The sequence below is a fragment of the Somniosus microcephalus genome, chromosome 13, assembly GCF_052327205.1.
Source record: "Somniosus microcephalus isolate GS21.2 chromosome 13, FLI_Smic_1.0, whole genome shotgun sequence".
Lineage (NCBI taxonomy): Eukaryota > Metazoa > Chordata > Chondrichthyes > Squaliformes > Somniosidae > Somniosus > Somniosus microcephalus.
This window is the reverse complement of record NC_140999.1, coordinates 191,091,182-191,114,335: the sequence shown is the minus strand read 5'-3', so window position 1 is coordinate 191,114,335 and position 23,154 is coordinate 191,091,182. Positions and strand designations below refer to the sequence as shown.

The 23,154-nt window shown below is 47.8% G+C and overlaps 1 protein-coding gene across 1 annotated transcript; it reads right to left on the bottom strand.

The window, feature by feature from the left end:
• Positions 1 to 16,368: 16,368 nt before the first annotated feature.
• Positions 16,369 to 20,895, bottom strand: tmem74b (transmembrane protein 74B). Its single transcript, XM_086006060.1, has one exon. The coding sequence runs from the start codon at positions 20,349 to 20,351 to the stop codon at positions 19,656 to 19,658; it is 696 nt and encodes a 231-aa protein (XP_085862186.1). The 5' UTR covers positions 20,352 to 20,895; the 3' UTR covers positions 16,369 to 19,655.
• Between the last annotated feature and the right edge of the window lie 2,259 nt (positions 20,896 to 23,154).

The following is a 23,154-nucleotide window of genomic DNA, read 5'->3' as shown; positions in this document are numbered from 1 at the left end:
GAGATCTCGGGGGGTTGTAGGACTGGAGGAGGTTACAGAGATAGGGAGGGGCGAGGCCATGGAGGGATTCGAAAACAAGGATGAGAATTTTTAAAATTGAGAAAATGCAGTTGGTCAAAGAGGTAGATTTTAAGCAGCGTCTTAAAGGAGAAGGGAGGTGGAAAAATATCTCAGGCTCAGGATAGCATTTCAATCTGTCGTGACATGCTATAGAGTGTTGCGACACTGGCCAGAATTTATGTTTCACTCCAGTACAGTACTGAGGGAGTGCTGCACTGTGTGAGGTGTTGTCTTTCGAGTGAGACATTAAACCAAGCCCCCCACCCCACTCCAGGATTTGGACTCCAGAAGCCGAGGACTTCAGATCCAGGTGTGTAGGTAACTGGTTCACACACACAATCACCGGCCACGAGTCAAATTTCACTTCTCTAATAACAGCACCCCTGCTCTTCTTCGAAATAGTGCCATGGAATCTTTTACGTCCACCCAAGAGGGCAGATGGGGCCTCGGTTTAATGTCTCATCTGAAAGACGGCACCTCAGACAGTGCAGCACTCCCTCAGCACTGCACTGGGAGTGAAACATAAATGCTAGCCAGCATCGCATCACTCTATAGCTACAGATTGAAGTACTATCCTGAGTCTGGGTTATTTTCCACCTTCCTCTCCTCTTTTAAGATGCTCCTTAAAACCTACCTCTTTGACCAAGCTTTTGATCACTCTTCTTATTGGGCTGAATATTCTGATTGGAGGCTTCCTGCGGATGGACGCACTTACCTGCTGGCTCCATAGGTCCCGAGACTTGTGATCCTGGGCCTCTGCCCTACGAAAAGTGCAGAGGCCCCGGTATCCCAGGGGCGCAGGCAGTTCGCAAGCGACCCTGAGGTCACGTGGGCCATGGGGAACCAATCAAAGAAGGGAATCCCCCTTCATACTTTTGACAGGTCTCTCTGCATAGATCTGTCTAAAGTATGAATGGGGATCACTTAAAAAACAGTTAAACATTAAAAAAAAAATTTTTAAATCATGTATTTAAAATTACTTAAAATTACATTAAATTAAATATTTTAAACAAAAATTTAATTACGGGGCTAAAAATAAACTTACTTTTTTTTTAAAGTATTTTTAAATTATAAATGAGTGGGAAAAAAAATATTTTTTTACTTTTTTAAACTCTTATTCTGGTAAAAGCAGGCCTTATTTTACCAGGTGTAAGATTTCTAAGGGTTTTCAGCGGGCGGAGGTTGTGCAGAAAGCGGAACTCTCCCCCCGCAGAGGCCCTTCTCCAGGGCAGGCGGAGGATCTGTCAAGAGAATTCTTGACAAATCGGAAGTGCCGGGTTTTAGCGCATACGCTTCGCACGCCTGAAACCGGCACTTGCGAGGCCCCTACTGGCACGTACACAGCTCATGCCCACCCATGGGGGTCGGAATATCCGACCCAATATCTCCTCTGGTTCCGTGTCAATTTTTGTCTGATTGCCCTTGGGACCACATTAAAGGCGCTATGTAAATTCGCCTGTAGATTCACCAGACTGATACCTGGGATGGCAGGAATGACGTATGAGGAGAGATTGGGTCGATTAGGCTTATACGCGCTGGAGTTTAGAAGAATGAGAGGGGATCTCATTGAAACTTATAAAATTCTAACAGGGCTAGACAGACTAGATGCAGGAAGGATGTTCCCGATGGCCGGGGAGTCCAGAACCAGGGGTCACAGTCTAAGGATAAGGGGTAAGCCATTTAGGACAGAGATGAGGAGGAATTTCTTCACCCAGAGAGTGGTGAACCTGTGGAATTCTCTACCACAGAAGGCAGTTGAGGCCAATTCATTAAATATATTCAAGAAGGAGTTGGATATATTTCTTAAGGCTAAAGGGGTCAAGGGATATGGGGAGAAGGCAGGGACAGGGTACTGAATTTGGATGATCAGCCATGATCTCATTAAATGGCGGAGCAGGCTCGAGGGGCCGAATGGCCTACTCCTGCTCCTATCTTCTATGTTTCTATGTAAATACAAGTTGTTGATCCTACATTTACAACAGAGACCACACTTCAAAAGTACTTCATTGGCTGTAAAGCGTTTTGGGACGTCCTGAGGTGGTGAAAGGCGCTGGAGAAATGCAAAGTTCTTTCATTCTTACATACTTTCATCCATTTCTTTTCTTGTTGCAGACCAATTATAAAGCTGCACTGTGCGTGTGTTTAAAGATCTGTGCTTCTCCTCTCTAAACAATATTGTTTCCTGAAAATAGCAAGCTGCTGTAGTGGCTGTGAATGGTATAATCCCCAAGGAGTACCTCGGCTCCGAGTCCTGTAGCTCCTGCTGCATGTACAATTAGTGAGTGATTACCCAGCTCCTCTCCTTCATCTAATTACCTTCAGCCTGACTTCGCTCTGATGACACTGCTCCACCGGGAGCACAGACTGTCAAGCTGCAAAGCTTGGCTGTCAAATTATTTCTAACCGCTTCCCCTAGTTACAATTCGATTTTCCTGCAGTTTGGCACTGCCTATCTGATTGGGAGAAGGAACTGAAGAGATTTATCACAGTCCTACCTCAGCAGCCCAGGAATAAATCACTCTTCCTCCAACAGCCTGCTGTCTCATTATATAAAGTGTAAGAGGCTGTTCCATTTGCTCGGTAATTAGGTAAATATTGTGACACACAAGTCTATTTCCCAATCTGGAGGAAGGTGAATGAAGCTCGTATTCTGACCTTGTTTCATTTCGAATGAGAAGCAAGGAGTTTATTAAGGTTTAAGCCAATGTGTCAGTGACCTGCGATTCAGCCTCTGCTAGCTTCATGTTCAGTCCAGTTCAGAGTGTAGATGGCAGCAGACTCCTCCAACTAGTTGCTAATTGATGTGTTGCCTGCTAGGAGGTAAGGGAATATTTCTCAACTGCACACAGCAACACTGCATTCTTAAGGATATCGAGACACTGGAGAAGGATTTGCAACAAGGCACAAGTAAGGAGTGTGATGGAATATTCTCCACTTGCCTGGATGAGTGCAGCTCCAACACTCAAGAAACTCGACACCATCCAGGACAAAGCAGCCCGCTTGATTGGCACCCCATCCACCACCTTAAACATTCACTCCCTCCACCACCGGCGTACCGTGGCTGCAGTGTGGACCATCTACAAGATGCACTGCAGCAACTCGCCAAGGCTTCTTCGGCAGCACCTTCCAAACCTGCGACCTCTTCCACTTAGAAGGACAAGGGCAGTAGACGCATGGGAACACCATCACCTACAAGTTCCCCTCCAAGTCACACATCATCCTAACTTAGAAGTATATTGGCCGATCCTTCATCATCGCTGGGTCAGAATCCTGGAACTCCCTCCCTAACAGCACTGTGGGAGCACCTTCACCACACGGGCTGCAACGGTTCAAGAAGGCGGCTCACCACCACCTTCTCAAGGGCAACTAGGGATGGGCAATAAATGCTGGCCTTGCCAGTGACGCCCACATCCCATAAAAACAAATAAAAAAAAAACAAAAAAAATGATAATACCAGAATTCAGAGGTTATAACGATCGGGAAGGACTGAATAGGCTGGGGCCTTTTTTATCTAGAATAGAGAAGGCTGAGGGGTGACCTGATAGTGGTCAGTAAAATGATGAAAGGGTTCGATAGGGTAGAGAAGATGTTTTCACTTGTGGGGAAGTCCAAAACTAGGGTTTATAAATATAAGATAGTCACTAATAAATCCAATAGGGAATTCAGGAGAAACTTCTTTACCCAGAGAGTGATGAGAATGTGGAACTCGCTACCACAAGGCATAATTGAGATGAATAGTATAGAGGCATTTAAGGGGAAGCTAGATGACATAAGAAAACTCACTAAGCCCTTGGTTGAGTATAAAACAAGGCTTTAATCAACTGTTTCACAACCATGAGATTCTAGTTACATCACTAGTTCCTGGTTACAAAAACGTCCTGGGCAAGCTGGGCCCACGCCCGAGTATTTATACTCCTTGGACGGCACCACCAGCTGGTCGCCCAGTGTTATTTCATGAGTCATTTCTTCATGAGTGATAAGATTCATGACACTAGATAAACACATGAGGGAGAAAGGAATAGAAGGATATGTTGATGGGGCGAGATGAAGAGGGGTGGGAGGAGGCTCGTGTGGAGCATAAACACCGGCATGGACCAGTTGGGCCAAATGGCCTGTTTCTGTGCTGTACAGTCTATGTAATTCTATGTAATACAACACCAACTTGCCTTTATGTAGCACCTTTAACGTAAGAAAGGTCCCAAGGCACTTCGCGGGAGGTGTAATCAGAAAAGGAAATAGCGTCTTTAAAGGTAAAAAAAAAATGCCCCACGGTAATTTCGGGGGTGGGGGAAGAAATGAATACAGGAACGAATTCTGAGCTATGGTGAGAGAGTTAGGAGAGGTGACCACAGGCTCCCCCAAAAAAGAAGGACTTTAAAGGTGGCAGAGACAGACGGGTTGAAGGAAGGAGTTCCAGAAAGCAGAGTAACTGCAGGCCCTGCTACCAATGCTGGGACAAAGGGCGGGCTGGATCGGCACTAGGCCAGAGCCAGAGGCTGGAGGGTATGGGAGGGTGAGCAATGCTGCAGGAGGTTTCAGAGATAGAGCAGGGTGAGGTTAGGGAGGAATTTGAGGACAAGAAGTTTGTATTTAATGCATTCCGGGACTGGGAGCCAATGGGCAAACAGGTCTTGGTGAAGGACAAAATGAGGCAGCTGAGTTTTGGACGAGTTGATAGTTTATAGCGGATGGAGAAAATCGAGTGTCGATGTGACAAAAGATTGGACAAGGGTTACAGCTGCGAGGTCAATGGTCGCGATTTCGCCGACCGAGGTGGGCTCAGTGCGGCTGAGGTGGGTGACGGGTTGCGACCCCGCTCCCGGCTCCATCCCGCTCTGTGGAGAATTTTCCGTTGATTGGCCTTGTTAATCCTGCTCTGCGAGTTTCCCGGCCAATTAAAAGGAAGCGGGTCTGATGATGTCATTTGATGACACGTCATCAGCCGGTTTCCTTAAAGGGGCCATGTCCACATTGATTTTGACAGTTGTGCTGTCAGTGTCCTACAGCATTGAGATGCCGCAAACACTGACAAGCACTGCATAGAGGTGCAGGGCTGCACCCAGGTTCTCCCATGACTCCCTCCATATGCTTGGAGGGAGCCACAGCACGCAGGGAGGTTCTCTTCCCTTCTAATGGGCGGAAGAAACCTCCCCAGGACACCAACGCAACCTTTGCAGAGGAGGACACAAGCAGGGATGTCGTCAGGCGGACCAGGCTGCAGTGGCGCAAACCTTTCAATGATCTCAGTAGATCACAAAATGTTACTGCAAAGCCACACTCAACCTCATCCTGCTGTGCCACTCATCACATCCCCATCACTCTGCCTTCCCTACCCTACTCCTGCACATCCTTACTCACACCAACTTACCTTGCACCTCCACCCATCCCTCTCTATCTACATCATCACATCCCCATCTCACTAGCCACCCCTCACACTCACCCTCATCCTAGTCCAATCATACCAACTAACAAGGGTAGGCACTTGGGTGTTTTATCCAATGTTCATGTGAAGTTTCAGTTGATGTGTTGCCAAACATTGAAATCTTTATTTTCAACACTTTGTGTTCTTGGACAGATTTGTGTGCACCTTTGAAAGTGTGTTAGTGAATTGCAGTGAATGCTGAGACATAATGGTACCCCCCGCAATGGTGATGAGTGTGAAAGGAATGGTTTGGGCATTGTAGGGATGTTTTATGGTGTTGATGTGGGTTGGTGCCAACCTGGTGCATCATGTGGCAGCCAGGGTGTGCAGCGTCAAGTGAAGCAAATCTGGCCATGGTGAGGCCGTCCCGGGCAGCAATGCACACGGGTGACGAGGTCCTGTGTCCAGTGCAGCATCAGTTGATTGCGGAGAAGGTTGGTGTGGATGTTGGTGCTGCTGGTGTGCCTGGTGCTGAGGTGTGCCCGGTGATGCTGGTGTTGGGGCTGATCGTGTTTGGATTCTGAGGACCAAGGTGAGATTGTTTTCAAGGGCACCGATGCTGATGGAATAGATGGCAGATGAGGTTGAGATGACAGACGTAATCTGTCAATGTTGAGATAGGTTGTTCCAAGGAGGTGACAGTGGATAGAGAGATTACTGCAAACACTTCCAAACTGCATAAAGCTCAAAAGTGGGTTCCAAATCATTAATGCTGCAACTTCTAAGATTGGGAAATGTACAGCTGTGAAATGGTAGCTTTTATACCACTTTTGCAGCTGTCACCTATTCACAGCAATGGAGAGTCATTGAGAACACGACATACTTACCTGACGTGATAGCCGCTCCCCAGGAACCTCGTTAAAAGCCTGGTAAAATGGAAAGTGATGTAAGAAAACTACTAGGCACTTGGTCTGAGTATTAAACAAGGCTTTAATCAACTGTTTTTCAACATGGAGATCTAGTTGTGTCCTTCACTAGTTCCTGTTAAAGAATGTCCTGAACAAGCTGGGCCCATGCCCGAGTTTTTATACTCTCCCTGGACAGCGCCACCAGCAGGCCGCCCAGTATCATTTCATAAGTCATTTCCACATGAATGACAAGATTCATGTCACTAAGTACATGGGAAAATGGTGCTCAACTACCTTTTAACAAGCTTTTAACTATCTAAAGGGATGACAGACCCGACATAGAAACATAGAAGATAGGAGCAGGAGTAGGCCATTCGGCCCCTCGAGCCTGCTCCACCATTCAATGCAATCATGGCTGATCATTCAATTTCAGTACCCGGTCCCTGCCTTCTCCCCATATCCCTTGATCCCTTTAGCCTTAAGAAATATATCCAACTCCTTCTTAAATATATTTAATGAATTGGCCTCTACTGCCTTCTGTGGTAGAGAATTCCACAGGTTCACCATCTCTGGGTGAAAAAATTACTCCTCATTTCTGTCCTAAATGGCTTACCCCTTATCCTTAGACTGTGACCCCTGGTTCTGGACTCCCCGCCATCGGGAACATCCTTCCTGCATCTAGTCTGTCCAGTCCTGCCAGAATTTTATCAGTTTCAATGAGATCCCCTCTCATTCTTCTAAACTCCAGTGAGTATAAGCCCAATCGACCCAATCTCTCCTCCTACATCATTCCTGCCATCCCAGGTATCAGTCTGGTGAATCTTCGCTGAACTCCTTCCATGGCAAGAATATCCTTCCTCAGATAAGGCGACCAAAACTGCACACAATACTCAAGATGTGGTCTCACCAAGGCCCTGTACAACTGCAGCAAGACATCCTTGTTCCTGTACTCAAACCCTCTCCCTATGAAGGCCAACATACCATTTGCCTTCTTAACCGCCTGCTGCACCTGCATGCTTACCTTCAACGACTGGTGCACAAGGACACCCAGGTCTCGTTGCACTTCCCCTTCTCCCAATCTATTGCCATTCAGATAATAATCTGCCTTCCTGTTTTTGACACCAAAGTGGATAACCTCACATTTATCCACGTTATATTGCATCTGCCATGCTTCTGCCCAATCACCCAACCTGTCCAAATCATCCTGTAGTTTCTCGGCATCCTCCTCACAGCACACACGCCCACCCAGCTTTGTGTCATCTGCAAATTTGGAGATATTACATCTAGTTCCCTCCTCTAGATCATTAATATATATTGTGAATAGCTGGGGTCCAAGGACCGACACTTGGGAAACTGACAAGGAGGCGGGTTTACAGCGCGATACTGATCCGCTGTCAATCTTTGTGATTTTGACAGCGGACCCGCCTCCAAACCCGCGCTCTGAGCGTCGGCAAAATTCCAGCCAATGTTGTGGAGCTGGAAGTAAGCAGTCTTGGTGATGGATAGGATGTGGGGATTCGCCCCTCCCATGCGATATTATTACATAGGAACAGTAGAAATTTTAGGAACAGGAAAAGCCATTAGGCCCAACAAGCCCACCCCCCTTTTCATAGATCACTATAACGTATATCTATAACTGTTTCCCGTGGCAGGAGGGTCAGGAACCAGAGGACACAGATTTAAGGTCATTGGCAAAAGAACCAGAGGGAGAGATGAGGCAAATATTTTTGACACAGCGAGTTGTGATCTGGAATGCGTTGCCTGAAAGGGCGGTGGAAGCAGATTCAATAGTAATTTTCAAAAGAGAATTGGATAAATACTTGAAGGGGAAAACATTTTCAGGGCTATGGGGAAAAAGTGCAGGGGAGTGGGACTAATTGGAGAGCTCTTTCAAAGAGCCGGCACAGGAACGATGGGCCGAATGGCCTCCTGTGCGGTATCATTCTACGATTCTATATCCCTCAATCCCTTCTCTCTCCAAAGTAAAGCACAATATCGAATCCAGAGGTGAGATTTGGTTTTCTCATAATGAAGAAAAATACATTTTGAGATGGAGAGGGTTCAAAGCAACCGTAGAAGATAGGAGCAGGAGTAGGCCATTCGGCCCCTCGAGCCTGCTCCGCCATTCAATGAGATCATGGCTGATCATCCAAATTCAGTACCCTGTCCCTGCATTCTCCCCATATCCCTTGATCCCTTTAGCCTTAAGAAATATATCCAACTCCTTCTTGAATATATTTAATGAATTGGCCTCTACCGCCCTCTGTGGCAGAGAATTCACAGGTTCACCACTCTCTGGGTGAAGAAATTCCTCCTCATCTCAGTCCTAAATGGCTTACCCCTTATCCTTAGACTGTGACCCCTGGTTCTGGACTCCCCCACCATCGGGAACATCCTTCCTGCATCTAGTCTGTCCAGGCCTGTTAGAATTTTATAGGTTTCGATGAGATCCCCTCTCAATCTTCTAAACTCCAGTGAGTATAAGCCCAATCGACACAATCTCTCCTCATACGTCATTCCTGCCATCCCAGGTATCAGCCTGGTGAATCTTCGCTGCACTCCTTCCATGGCAAGAACGTCCTTCCTCAGGTAAGGCGACCAAAACTTACGGTCCAGAGCCCCATCTACTCCTGGTGCCAGCTCCAGCAGGGAACAGGAACACAGCAGAAACACAAGGATCTCATTTCAAACGCTTTCTGATGAAGGGTCATCGACCTGAAACGTTAACTCTGTTTCTCTCTCCACAGATGCTGCCTGGCCTGCTGAGTGTTTCCAGCATTTTCTGTTTTTATTCCAAATGCTTTGCTGGCATTTCAAAGGCATCTCAGAAACACAGTTGGTGCTGTTCTTGGGCACCTCAACACTTTGCAAATTGGAGCAACTGATGTCTCAAAAGGTTCCTTAGACCATTCATGTGTTCTACACTATGTGTTCTGAGGAAGGATGTTCTTGCCATGGAAGGAGTGCAGCGAAGATTCACCAGGCTGATACCTGGGATGGCAGGAATGACATATGAGGAGAGATTGGGTCAATTGGGCTTGTACTCGCTGGAGTTTAGAAGAATGAGAGGGGATCTCATTGAAACTTATAAAATTCTAACAGGACTAGACAGACTAGATGCAGGAAGGATGTTCCTGATGGTGGGGGAGTCCAGAACCAGGGGTCACAGTCTAAGGATAAGGGGTAAGCCATTTAGGACAGAGATGAGGAGGAATTTCTTCACCCAGAGAGTGGTGAACCTGTGGAATTCTCTGCCAAAGAAGGCAGTAGAGGCCAATTCATTAAATATATTCAAGAAGGAGTTGGATATATTTCTTAAGGCTAAAGGGATCAAGGGATATGGGGAGAAGGCAGGGACAGGGTACTGAATTTGAATGATCAGCCATGATCTCATTGAATGGCGGAGCAGGCTCGAGGGGCCGAATGGCCTACTCCTGCTCCTATCTTCTATGTTTCTATGCACTACAAGTTCCCTCTCTTGCCTCATGCACACACACACACACACACACTTTGAATGAGTTGAGGGTTGATGAAATCTTGCCAAGTATAAACCAACTAAGCTTGCACTGTTGTTCCAGACAAGCTGCTGTTCAGTTGTCGCACGATCTCGGTTTAGCTGATCGAGCGGTGCCTGAATGACCGGGATCGGCGACCCGGAATTTGCGGTCAGCGGCAAAGTAAAGACGTTGGCCGCTGGCCCCGAAGAAAGCTGCCCACACAGATCTCGCCATCTCCATGGCGAGGAGTTTGCCGTTTTCGACGTTCAAGTGAGTGCAGCTCTCTGTAGTGGGAATCCCCTAGCGCGATCTGCTGTGATGTCAACAAGCTGTCTAAGCAACCAATCGCAATGCAGAATTCTCACAGACAGGGAACCAGGAAATGAGAAGCTGCTTTTATTCAGACTTCTAAAAAAAATTTACAGAGCAAAAAAAAGATTGGGGCTCTCACATGGGGATAAGGTAGAATCTGAAATATCCTGGATAAACTTTTTTAAAATATATATTTTTTTAAAGTTTCTTAAAAATTGTAATTTTTATCATCATGGAGAAATGTGACGCTCCACAAAATTAAAATTAGTTTTTCAGGCCCCGAACGGTTGTTTAGCAGTCAATACGCTGTTAAAACCCCAGTTACACCTAATCCAACAAGGCTTAACTTTTAATGGGATATTTAACAGCGTTATTACCACGGAAAAGCCCAAGTTTTCATCAGTTTCACTGAATTCATTAATTACACTGATTGCCAGCTATGTGGGGGAAGGGTGGTGGTGGAAGGGCCACAGTGCAGCCAGTGTCAGAGCAGTGAACGACTGACCGCAACTTCAGGATTTCCCCGTTTAGATGCGCATGCACTACATTCTGAAGTTATGGTCAGTTTCAAAGGTGTAATAATGGCGAATGCTGTTAGTTCACCGTTATTACCCACCGCAAATTCCGGCCCAGTGTGCTTTTGTTCAGTAAACGCTCTCAATCAGTTGAGTGATACACAAAATGAAAAGCTCTAAAAACTGCTCAGACAGTACTTGCTCTTCATACTCACCTGCTCAATACTAGACCACGCCTTCTCACTTCCCTTCCCATTTTTAAGAGATTTTACCCTCTCCCATTCATAGGTCTCCACATGGCAATGTTCTTCCCACTCCCAGCCATGTGAAAATGATCGAGGATGACAGACCCAATGAACCTTCACACAAAGGGTAGTGAAAATCTGGAACTCTCTTCCCCAGAAAAGCTGTTGAGGCTGCGGGTCAATAAAAAATTTCAAAACTGAGATTGATAGATTTTTTTTCGGTAAGGGTATTAAGGGTTACGGAACCAAAGCGGGTAAATGGAGTTAAGATACAGATCAGCCATGATCATTCACGGGATTTATTGCCAGCATTTATTGCCCATCCTTAATTGCCCTTGAGAAGGTGGTGATGAGCCGCTCTCTTGAACCGCTGCCGTCCGTGTGGTGAAAGTGCTCCAACAGTGCCGTTAGGGACGGAGTACCAGGATTTTGATCCAGCGACGATGAAGGATCGGCGATATATTTCCAACTCAGCATGGTGTGTGACTTGGAGGGGAATTTGGAGGTGGTGGTGTTCCCATGCGTCTGCTGCCCTTTTCTTCTCGGTGGTAGAAATGGCAGGTTTGGGAGGTGCTGGCAAAGAAGCCTTGGCGAGTTGCTGCAATGCATCTTGTAGATGAACCCATGATACACCCACTGATAGCCACAGAGCCCCAGAGCAGCAATCAGTTTCAAACACTTTTGATGCAAAGCTGTTCAATAGAACATTGTGCTGTACAAAATAAATATTTAATGGTCTTTACCTACATGGAATTCAATTATCACATCAAAGGAAATACTTGCCTCAGATATGACGTACACAGCTTGAGACAGGAAGCTTCATGCTGTAAATAGAGAAGGGAGGTCTGACATGTCCAGTGATTGCATGTATGAACCAGTTAGCTACACACCTGGATCTGAAGTCCTCAGATTCCGATGTGAGCACTCTCTGTTTTTTAAAAGATTTTAGACAAGAAGCATTTTCTGTTTGTTGAGTTGAAGTATGTAAATGGCAGGAATGAAGGTAAGAAGAGCTAACTTGCATTTACGTAGCACTTTTTCACATCTCAGAAATATCCCAAAGCCCTTCACATTCAAGCAATTGCTTTTGAAGTGTGGTCACTGTTGTTGTTGTGTCTGGGTATAATAAGATACAGACTGCAGCAGAAACGGTACAATAGGTGTTTACTCAACGTGGCTCACAGTTGAACTGACTGTACAGATTACTACTCAGTACTATATACAGGTGTGGCCACTGCCGGTACTACAGTATACATGAGCTGTAAAAAGTAGTTCCCCCCCTTAAAGGTATATACATTACAGTTGTTATGTCGGGAAACATGGCAGCCATTTTGCCCACAGCAAGATCCTACAAACAGCAATGAAATGAATGACCAACTAGTCTGTTTTGATGGTGGTGGGTGAGGGAAGAATGTTGGCCAGGACACCTGAAGAACTCCCGGCTCACCTTCAAAAACCGCCTTGGCTCTTTAATGTTCGCTTGAACCATTGGAGTCTGTGGTCATCAGTGGGTGGACCATGGGTTCATCTTTAGAACTCTCCACGGGCTGGGTGTTGCCAATCCCGGACGTACCATGGGGTAGGGGGAGGCAGAGAGAGGGGATTCATAGGCACATAGGAACAGGAGGAGGCCATTCATCTCCTCGAGCTTGCTCCGCCATTCAATTAGATCATGGGCTGTTCTGTATCTTAACTCCATCTACCCACTTTGGTTCCGTAACCCTTAAGGCCATTGCCTAACAAAAATCTATCAATCTCAGTTGATCCAGAATCAACAGCTTTTTGGGGGAGAGAGTTCCAGATTTCTACTATCCTTTGTGTGAAGGTTCATTTGGTTTGCCATCCAACATCCAATCCAAAAGGTTAGCACCTCCTGACAATGAAGCACTCCCTCAGTACTGCACTGAAGTATCAGCCTAGATTATGTGCTGGGGAATGGAACGGTTTTCCATTTTTGTTACCCGGTGTCAGTATCAGGTCAGGTACAGCAGAGTAAAACTTCCACTACACACCCTCATCAAAGATTCCAGGTCAGGTACAGCACAAGTTAGATGCAGGTTAGTTCTCTCTACTCTGTCTCAACAATGTGCCTTATGAAAGAAAGAACTGTCATTTCTATAGCGCCCTTGGATGTCCCAATGTGCTTATCAGCTAATAACTTAATGTTTCAAAATGTAGATACTTGTAGAATAAATGTTGGCTAGGACAATTACCCTGTTCTTCTTTGAATAAATGATCTTTTACATCAACCACAACAGGCACACAGAGCCTCGGTTTAATGGATCATCCTAAGTAGCACCTCTGGCAATGCAGCACTCCCTCAGTACTGCACTGAAGTATTACAGTACATTATATATTGTGATGTTAATGCTCAGAATATTCCCCTCAGGAGGTAATTCCCCTACCACAACAACAATGTACAAGACACTATAGTGAAAAGCGGTCAGGTTAAGTGACAGTAAATTGGCCTATTGAGCAGAAAACAAGCAGTCGTCGCTGGATGGCACCTGGTTGATTTACAGGAAACTTTGGTTTATCCGGAGGTTAACTGTCCGGAATGCTCGAGCCACCGGCAAAAATCAGGAGCCGTTTCGTTAGGTTTTTTTTCTTTTTGTTGCTTTTCTTTCACCAGTCAGGCTCTGCAAGGTCTCGCTGAAGCTGTTACTAAGCTACAGAGATGCTTGCAAGGTATGGCCGACTGTTTAGAAGCTGTTGCTAAGCAACAGGGTTTGTTGCCAGATACGGAGCTCAAAATCTCCGTATGTTTCAACATTAGCGCTGGTTTGTCCGGCAGTTTTGATGGGACGGCAACAGCTCGGTCCCGTCGGTGCCGGATATCACAAAGTTTCCTGTAGTTTGGATTTAGAGTGCAAGGTTTTTTGATTATCCGGCACATTTATAACGGAAACTGCTGGTATTTGGGGGGGAAAATATTCAGATTCCCAGATATTCGGTTTAAAGAATGTCAGATAAACGAGGTCTGATTGTACACGGTACGCAGTGCTCGCGGTGAAATCTCCTCTATAATGGGGAGACTAAATGCAGACTGAGTGACCACTTCGAACATGTTTGTTTTGTCAGTATGATCCTGACTTCCCTGTGGCTCACCACTTCAACCCACCTCCTCCTGTTTCCAAAAGCAAAACACTGCGGATGCTAGAAATCTGAAATATAAACAGAAAATGCTGGAAATACTCAGGCTGCATCTGTGGAGAGAGAAACAGAGTTAACGTTTCAGGTTGATGACCTTTCGTCAGAACTGGTACTTTATTTCCACTTGTTAAATCCTCCTATTTCCACTTTGGCCTTTTCATCTTTTCCCTGCTACTTTGTTCCTGACAAGCTCAAAACAAACTACAGGAACAGTAATTCCTCCAGCTCCTGGGCACTCTGCAGCTCCCTGGTCTGAGCACAGAGCTTAGCAACTTCAGACCTTAGCTGTCTCCTCCATTTTCTTGCTGGACTGTTAATTGTGTTGCCTTCCATGCTCTGATGGCCATCACTCCGCAGCCCCTGAATTAATCTGCTGGTATGTGGAGCTCATAGAGCTTAAAAACCCAGAAAACGTTGATAAATAAGAAACCCCAGAAAGATCAGATCCTGGTAAGAACCAATTTCTTGGTCCCATGAAGTTGTATAAGCCTACTGCTACATACAGAGACATGGCACTATATGCACAGTCTGGATACAGGTACCGGCACTGACTCCCCCGAGCACTGAGGGTTTTGCGGGGCTATGGTGCTTGATCCAGCAGCTCCACATACCAGACAGTGCATGAATAATTTCTCAGGGCAGATGAAGGATTCAAATACTCTCCTCTAATAGAAAGAACGTGCATTTATATAGCGCCTTTCACAACCTCAGGACATCACAAAGCGCTTTACAGCCAATAAAGTACTTTTGAAATGTAGTCACTGTTGCAATGTAGGAAACCTAGCAGCCAATTTGTACATAGCAAGCTCCCACAAACGGCAATGTGATAATAACCAGATCATCTGTTTTAACGATATTGGTTGAGGAATAAATATTGGCCAGGACTTTGGGTAGAACTCCCCTGCTCATAGTTGAAATAGTGCCCTGGGATCTTTTACATCCACCTGAGAGGGCAGACAGGGCCTCGGTTTAACATCTCATCTGAAACACTACACCGGCGTGTTGGCCTAGATTTTTGTGCTCAAGTCTCTGGAGTGGGACTTGAACCCACAACCTTCTGACCCAGAGACGAGAGTGCCACCCACTGCGCCACGGCTGATAACTCAATGCTGATGCACGATGTCAAAAACAGAAAAGTATTTCATCTGGAAAAACTCAGCAGGCCAGGGCAGCATCCGTGGAGAGAGAAACAGAGCCAACGTTTCAGGTCGATGACCTTTCGTCAGAACTGGAAAAAGCAGGAAATGGAAACAAGTTTAGGGGCTGGGAAAAGGAAGGGATGAAAGAACAAAAGGGAAGGTCAGTGATGGGATAGAAAGCAGGAGAGATTAAGAGGCATTGAGCGACATTGAGAGATCTTCCCCGAGCTTACGCTGAGCTTCCGTGGAACAATGCAAGAGGCCGAGGACGGTGAGGTCTGAGTGGGAGTGGAGCGGAGAATTAAAGTGACAGGCCACCGGGAGCTCGGGATCCCCCTTACGGACTGAACGGAGGTGTTCCGCAAAAGCGGTCACCCAATCTGCGTTTGGTCTCCCCGATGTAGAGGAGACCATATCGTGAGCAGTCTCCTCTACATCGGGGAGACCAAACGCAGATTGGGTGACCGCTTTGCGGAACACCTCCGTTCAGTCTGTAAGGGGGACCCCGAGCTCCCGGTGGCCTGTCACTTTAATTCTCCGCTCCATTCCCACTCAGACCTCACCGTCCTTGGCCTCTTGCAGTGTTCCACGGAAGCTCAGCGTAAGCTCGGGGAACAGCACATCTTCCGATTAGGCACTTTACATCGAGTTCAACAATTTCTGATCATAACCTCGGCCCCTATCACATATATATTTTCTTCTTTTTTTTATCCACAATTTTTGTTTGGCCCCTTTTTTTTCTTTCTTCTCCCCTCCCACAGGGCAGCTGTCTTTTATTCTGCCAGCGCAATTCACACCCCATCTAGAGCCATCCTTTATTCCTTAACCTGTCCCATTTCCACCTCCTCTCGCCTTGAATGTCTCTTAATATCTCTCAATGTCTCTTAATCTCTCCTGCTCTCTATCCTATCACTGACCTTCCCTTTTGTTCTTTCATCCCCTCCCCCTTTTCCCAACCCCTAAACTTGCTTTCCATTTCCTGCTTTTTTTCCAGTTCTGACGAAGGGTCTTCGACCTGAAACATTGACTCTGTTTCTCTCTCCACAGATGCTGCCTGGCCTGCTGAGTTTTTCCAGCGTTTTATGTTGTTATTTCGGCTTTCCAGCATCCGCAGTATTTTGCTATCGTAAAGTATTCCATCTCCCAGACTTACCATCCCACGCCTTGATAGTACAGAATTCACCAAAAAAAAGAGAAAGAAGTGGAAAAGTTGTGCCAATAGATTCTTCCATTTATACTTTTATTATCTCATGATTTTTGTAGGCACGGCAGAACACTGAATACTTTATACAATGTAGGTTTGATTAAAAAGTGATTAAAAAGTGATTATGCAGAGAAAGGTCACCAAACATATGAATAAACTTTAAAACATCCCATCAATTTTTCAAGCATTACAACAAAAACTGCAGCTCAGGACTTGCAGTGTTTTATCAAAAGCACGCTGCCTCTTATTAGAAAGGTGCACTTGATTTTTCCTTGCAGGCGACGAGAAGATATTTACACATCAGAAATATTGCACCATTAAAAAAGTTAAAAAAAACCTCAGTCTACTACCTGCTAACAGTCTGTTTAGAAGCCCTAGGATATGTAATAGACAGCAGAGTATAACGATACATTTTGGTATAGTGTCCATGTGTACAGTATATACTGAAAATTTTATTACAGCAAGATGGCCTCAGGTTAATTGCATACTTTAGAGATAATATTTATACTTCCTGAACCAAGGATTTATGAATTTATTAAAAAATAAAATCTGTTTACGTTGCCTTTTGAAGTGTTACAACCTTCTGTGCAGTTGTATATTTTAACTGATAGGAACAAGACAATGGTAGGTATAAATGTTGCAAAGGCTGCCAACTGTGAAATAACACTAGAACAAATCTTAACCAAACTGTTTTTTTATTTTTCCAGTTCCCCCCCCCCCTTCTCTTGAAGGTGCTGATTCTGCTGGGTACTGTTCGATGGGCCTTACGCGCCAGTGTCTCTTCTAAGTGGCCACTGATTACATGTGAACAGGGACAATGAATAATAATGGCTTGACATCAGAGTGTGATCAGCGCCTCTAGAACTGTCCACACACTTGCACTTTTCAGGTGTGGGGGAGGGGGGGCCACTGGAGAGTGATCAGGAGCAGAAACCGTGGCTGGTTTTTTTCCCCCCTTCTCTAGCCCAAGAGCAATCAGACCAGTTGCAGCGAGGAGACATTTCAGGGCCAGACACACTAACAGGGAAGAGTCCAAAGCCTGATCCTTATGTCAGGGGTCTAAGCTTTAAGATGACTGAAAGATGACCCAGTAAATGGTACAGAAAAGGTAAATCAAGCACATTACTTCAGATGAAACCATAATGGTGGGGGTGAGGTGGGCAGGTTCAAGCTCATGAAAGGCAACTTTATGTCAGGAAGTTTAACTGCACACAAACTTCTTTTTCAATACATGGTATGAATTCCAGGTAGGGCCACGAAGGCAAAAGCCCCGGAATTGTTTAAGAAATTGATGGATACTGGACTGTAGGGATGTTTCCAGGCAAATAAGCAAGGATGCACCAAATGGTCATCCTTATTGTTCCTTCATTGTCACTGTGTCAAAATCCTGGAAATCCCTACCTAGCAGCATTGTGGGAACACTTTCACCACACAGACTTGCAGCGGTTCAAGAAGGCGGTCCACCACCAACCTTCTCAAGGGCAACTCGGGATGGGCAATAAATGCCGGCCTTGCCAGCGACGCCCACATCCCGAGATTTATTTCTAATTATCTCGTGGTCTTGTGAACTACTCCCACCCTAAGTGAGATCAGCTAGCTCAGCGCAGAGACTGGGAATGAAACCTGGGACCTTCTGGTCTGCATCACCGAGTGGGGGTGAATTTCCATAGAGGTTCTCCCACTTGCTGGCTGTAACTTCAGCAGAGGAGCCACAGAAACACAGCGTAAACATAGTTTGTGCCATTGTAATGGGGTTTCCGTGAGTCTCCTGCCAAAGTTACGGCGGAACAATGGGATAATCCCCATAGAAATTCACCTCTGTTGTAACACTAGGGTTTGCATTTGGTTACATTGTGTTGTCTGAAAGGCTGTTCTTAAAAATACTGCAAAGATTATTTCTAATACTCTAAGCTGTTGGCCCAGTGCACATAAAAGATAAAAAAATCTGCATAACCCCCTTGGCTGCCAACTTAGAGTACCGGGGTTTAAAATGTCAATTATTCAGCCTTTAAATACTTGTATCAAATAAGAGGTTTGTGTTGCATTGTAACATAATACACTCAACCACACTCTCATTTGGACTGCCAGTGACATTTTACTGAGGCCCTGTACATGCAAGACTCTCTGTGTAAGTGGGATCCAGTCTGTGTGGGATCCAGTCTGTGTGGGATCCAGTCTGTGTGGGAGGTCATTGTTGTGGGATCAGTCTGTATGAGATGTTGTTGCTGTGGGATCCAGCCTCTGTGGGATCCCATCGGTCTAGTAGCCAGACTGTATGGGGTCCAGTCTGTGTGAGATCCAGTCTGTGTGGGATCCAGCCTGTGTGGGATCCAATTGGTTTAGTATCCAGACTGTATGGGATTGAGTCAATATGGGATCCAGTCTGTGTGTGATCCAGACTGTATGGGATTGAGTCTGTGTGGGATCCAGTCTGTGTGGGATCCAGACTGTATGGGATTGAGTCTGTGTGGGATCCAGTCTGTGTGGGATTGAGTCTGTGTGGGATCCAGTCTGTGTGTGATTGAGTCGGTGTGGGATCCAGTCTGTATGGGATTGGGTCTGTGTTGGAACGAGTCTGTATGGGATTGAGTCTGTGTGGGATCCAGTCTGTGTGGGATTGGGTCTGTGTGGGATCCAGTCTGTGTGGGATTGAGTCTGTGTGGGATCCACTCTGTGCAGGATCCAGTCTGTATGGGGTTGGATCTGTGTGGGATCCAGTCTGTGTGGGATCCAGTCTGTATGGGATTGGGTCTGTGTGGGATCCAGTCTGTATGGGATTGGGTCTGTGTGGGATCTAGTCTGTATGGGATCCAGTCTGTGTGGGACTGAGTCTGTGTGGGATCCAGTCTGTATTGGATCCAGGACATGTTGCATTTTGTAGTAATGTTGCATTTTTGGTCACCAACCCCATTCAGTGTTTGAGGCCGTTACTCCTATGTGCAGGACCCTCCACAACCCTTTTTAAATCTCCCTACCGTCGACATACATTTAGGGTCAATCTCTCCCTGGTCAGGGGCTGGCTCCGTTAGAGTGGGGACTGGTTTTCACGGTTTGGTGAATGCGGCGATTGTGGAGCCGAGGTTTGAGACTCGGATCACTGGATCAGTGCGGAGTGTGTTATGTTGCATTGCATCACAAAAATTTCGAATAAATGCATGCGTTTGAATACTCTCTGAATAAGGGATGTCTTGGAAAGCTCTCTCGGAAACGACATTTTGGCTGAATTAAGCGGAGAGTTGGGGAGAAGAGGCGGTGCCTCTTCAGGAGTCGGTCTGGCTCATGTTCTCGGACTCCAGGGTGACCTCAGACTCCACCAGGGACTGATGTCCCTCGCCGTCCGTTGGCCTCATTCTCAGGTTTATGGACCCATAAGTCTTTCTCGATCTGCCGGTGACCATGAAGTTCCTTCTCCCGTACAGCTCGCCTTTACAGAGCGAGACCATGAGCAGCAAGGAGAGCAGCATCCCTCCCAGGGTCAGCAGCCCTAGGCCGGCGATGATGCACTTGTCCAGGTGAGAGCCCAACCGAGCGTAATGCAACTCCAGCCTCTCCATCTCCCGGGCTGTCACCGAGTCCGGGTCCACCTTGGATTCCCTGGGGATGGCGTAGGCGATCACCACCAAGGTGATGCCGGCCAGCAGAAACACCAGCGCCAGCATGAACCCATAGTCCGCCTGCTGACCGCTGGCCTCCGATTCCGGCCCCTCCTCGGAGCGGGGCGAGCTCTCCGGGGCTCTCTCCCGGTTGCCCTGGCTGGGGGCCACCCCGACCCTGCCCGGCGAGCCGGTGTGGATGGGTGGGTCGGGCCGGCTGGTGAAGGAGGTCTCCTGGTCCTGGTCGCCGGGTGGCGGAGCTGGCCTTGGTGCTGAAGTCTTGCGGCTCCGGTGACCATGGCTGGGGTCGCCGCCTTCGCCGTTCCTCACTTGCAGAGGGTGGTAACATTCCGCAGACGCCATTGGAACGGGTTGGCCGTGTACATCCCAGCGATGCTTGACTGCAATAACCCTGCAACCGGAGACAAGGCGAGAGCTCGGTGAGAAACACGACGTTCCCGTTAAACCTGGAGCCACATCAGGTGCAGACACACTTTACAGATCGCCCAACAGTCCAGGGGGGCGCAAAGCAACCTCCCCCCCCCCCCAAGACCCCCACTGCCGGGAAGGTGCAAGGACTCTCATTAAAAGACCCAGAGGGGCATCTGCACAATTTCACCAACTTAGACACGGGGCAACACCTACACACGCAGAGCCCTGACAGTCCGCCACCAACCAGACACACATCCGCCAGAACCTTTCCCCTTTTAACTGGTAAAATGCACCGATCGGCACCCAAACTTTTCAGCCGACCTGTCTCCCCGGTTAAGTTCAGCACGGGGCGCACCGCGTCCTAACATGCGGAACTGCTGCAGGTTCTCGGTGTGGGAGATTCTCTTGCAGTCTCTCTCTGTGGAATATTCAGTAAGCAGTCACTCACCCCCTCTGGGAGGGCTCGGCACTCGGTTACCAGTCTCAGGGTCCCATTAACCCCCTCAACCCCCCGCTCCCAGTTCCTCAAATGGTTTTCATTTCACCACAGTCCACGACCCTCCTCCCGCCGCCCCGTTCCTCTCTCCGACCCTCATTTGGAGAGTTTGGTCGCCTTGCCAGCCGCTGCCTGTTCTCCTCCAAACTGTGTCGCAGACTTCAGGAACAGGTGGAGCGGCCGGGCAAGGATGGAGGTGAATCCTCTCTCCTTTGATTCCTCGCTGTCCCTCAGGAGTTAAACTCGTGTCTGGAAGAGGAACGAGATAAAGTCAATGATTGGATAGAGGGCAAAGTGGCAATGGCAAGTGTTGTTGGACCAGTGCGAAGTGAGGTCCCCTTTACACATCACAGCCGGTGACCTGATCACGTTGACTCTGCCTTTGTCCTACCCGCCGCATTTCCGTTCTCCTGTTCAACTGGACACATAAATATCCAAAGTTTCTCGCCTTCAGTCATGTCATCAATTACATTTTCAGTAGAAACGCGTTCGTGAGTTCGGCGGGGAAGCCTGATTGATACCTGGACGGTTTTAATCTTGACCAAATTCTAGCCGCTCCAGATTAAGGTTTGCAGATTTAGGGGCGCGCCGGTGAACCGGTTATTTGGGCTGGACAGGGAGGGAGGGAGAGGACAGAGAGGCTGTACAATGGCGCCTGTCACCAGCAGCGAGCCGGGGCTGGGCTGGGCTGGGGGTGGGGGCAGTCCATGTATTTGTTAACAGGGCGGTGACATCTGCATCCAGCAATCCCGGGCACCCCCCCGGTGCAGTCGCTGCCGTGTTTAAAGGCGTCCCCCCCGGCAGCTAGATTCCAGCCACTGACCCCCACCCCCCCCCCCCCCAAAAAAAAATCTGCAGGAAATTCCCGCACACCGGCACCAACATTTACAGCAATTGAATTCCCGGGCGGTAACTTGCCTCTAAATGTGACCGCACGCCTCCTGAAGCTGCCACACACTGACACCGGCTCCTGCAAGATGCCAGACTCTGCAAGTCGCAGATAGCCGTGCGTCTATTCAAATCCAGGCTCTGTCTGCCCGGCATGTAAGTCACATTTACAAGCAATCTGCTGACTCCTGCTCCAAGGGCGCCTCTCCTCCTCCAATGTCCTTTAACTGTTTCCACTCTCGGTGTAGAAGCACTACAGCCTCCAGCACACGACTCCCGATTGCCAGCCACCTGCCAATAGGGGGCTTCAGACTGAGAATCGCAATATATGGGCTAAACGCTGTAAAGTCCCCCGGGATCATTCTGAGCATTTCACGTTCTCTATACCTCCCCCCCACCAACACCATCCTGCCCCGCTCCCCTCCCCGCCCCGCCCCGGCTGGAGTTTGCGTGCCATGCATTACTGATTTATTCAAGCTGTGGGCTTTGCTTCCCCCTTATCCGTGAGCTTCCCACGGTTCAGAGTGAGTTTGGGCTGATTCTCTCTGACGTGCCTTTCAGTCCCTGGTCCACAGTCACAGGGCGCGCACTGGGAGAGTTGTCACGCAACCCCTCTGCCCTGCAAATACAGCATCGCCCCCTGCAAATACCCCCTGCAAAAGAAATCCTGCAAATATCCCCTGCAAATACCCCCTGCAAATATACCCCTGCAAATACCCTCCTGCAACTAACCTTCCTGCAAATACCCTCCTGCAAATACCCTCTGCAAATATCCCCTACAAATACCCTCCTGTAACCACCCTCCTGCAAATAACCCTTGCAAATACCCTCCTCCAAATAACCTCCCCCCGCCCTGAGAGATACGGATATCAGATCAGAAGTGTCCTGCCAATTGGGTACAACGGCAGCCTTGACATTGCAATGGAACTCCAGAAGCTGATGTACAGATAGACATCCCGGCCTGGTAAACACTGCACCCCCCGGACGGGAGGGGCAGCCCCGTGCCCGAGTCCTTCTCGCAGCCCACAGGCAGCCGCTGACCTTCACCTCCAAGATCTCCTGCCAATCGGCGCCGAAGGGATGAAGTCCTGCACACACAAACTGCCGGAGCACAAACAAGGAAGACGGTCTGACTGTTAGAACATACCTGCAATCGAAGGGTGTCGCTGCTAAAATTTACTTTTAATTGTTGCCCGCGTGGAGCCCGGAGATGGGAGCTTGGGGCTGGGACCAGGAGCTGGGGGCTGGGACTGGGGGCCTGGGGCTGGGACCAGGAGCTGGGACCAGGGGCTGGGACTGGGGGCCTGGGGCTGGGACCGGGAGCTGGGGGCTGGGACCGGGAGCTGGGGG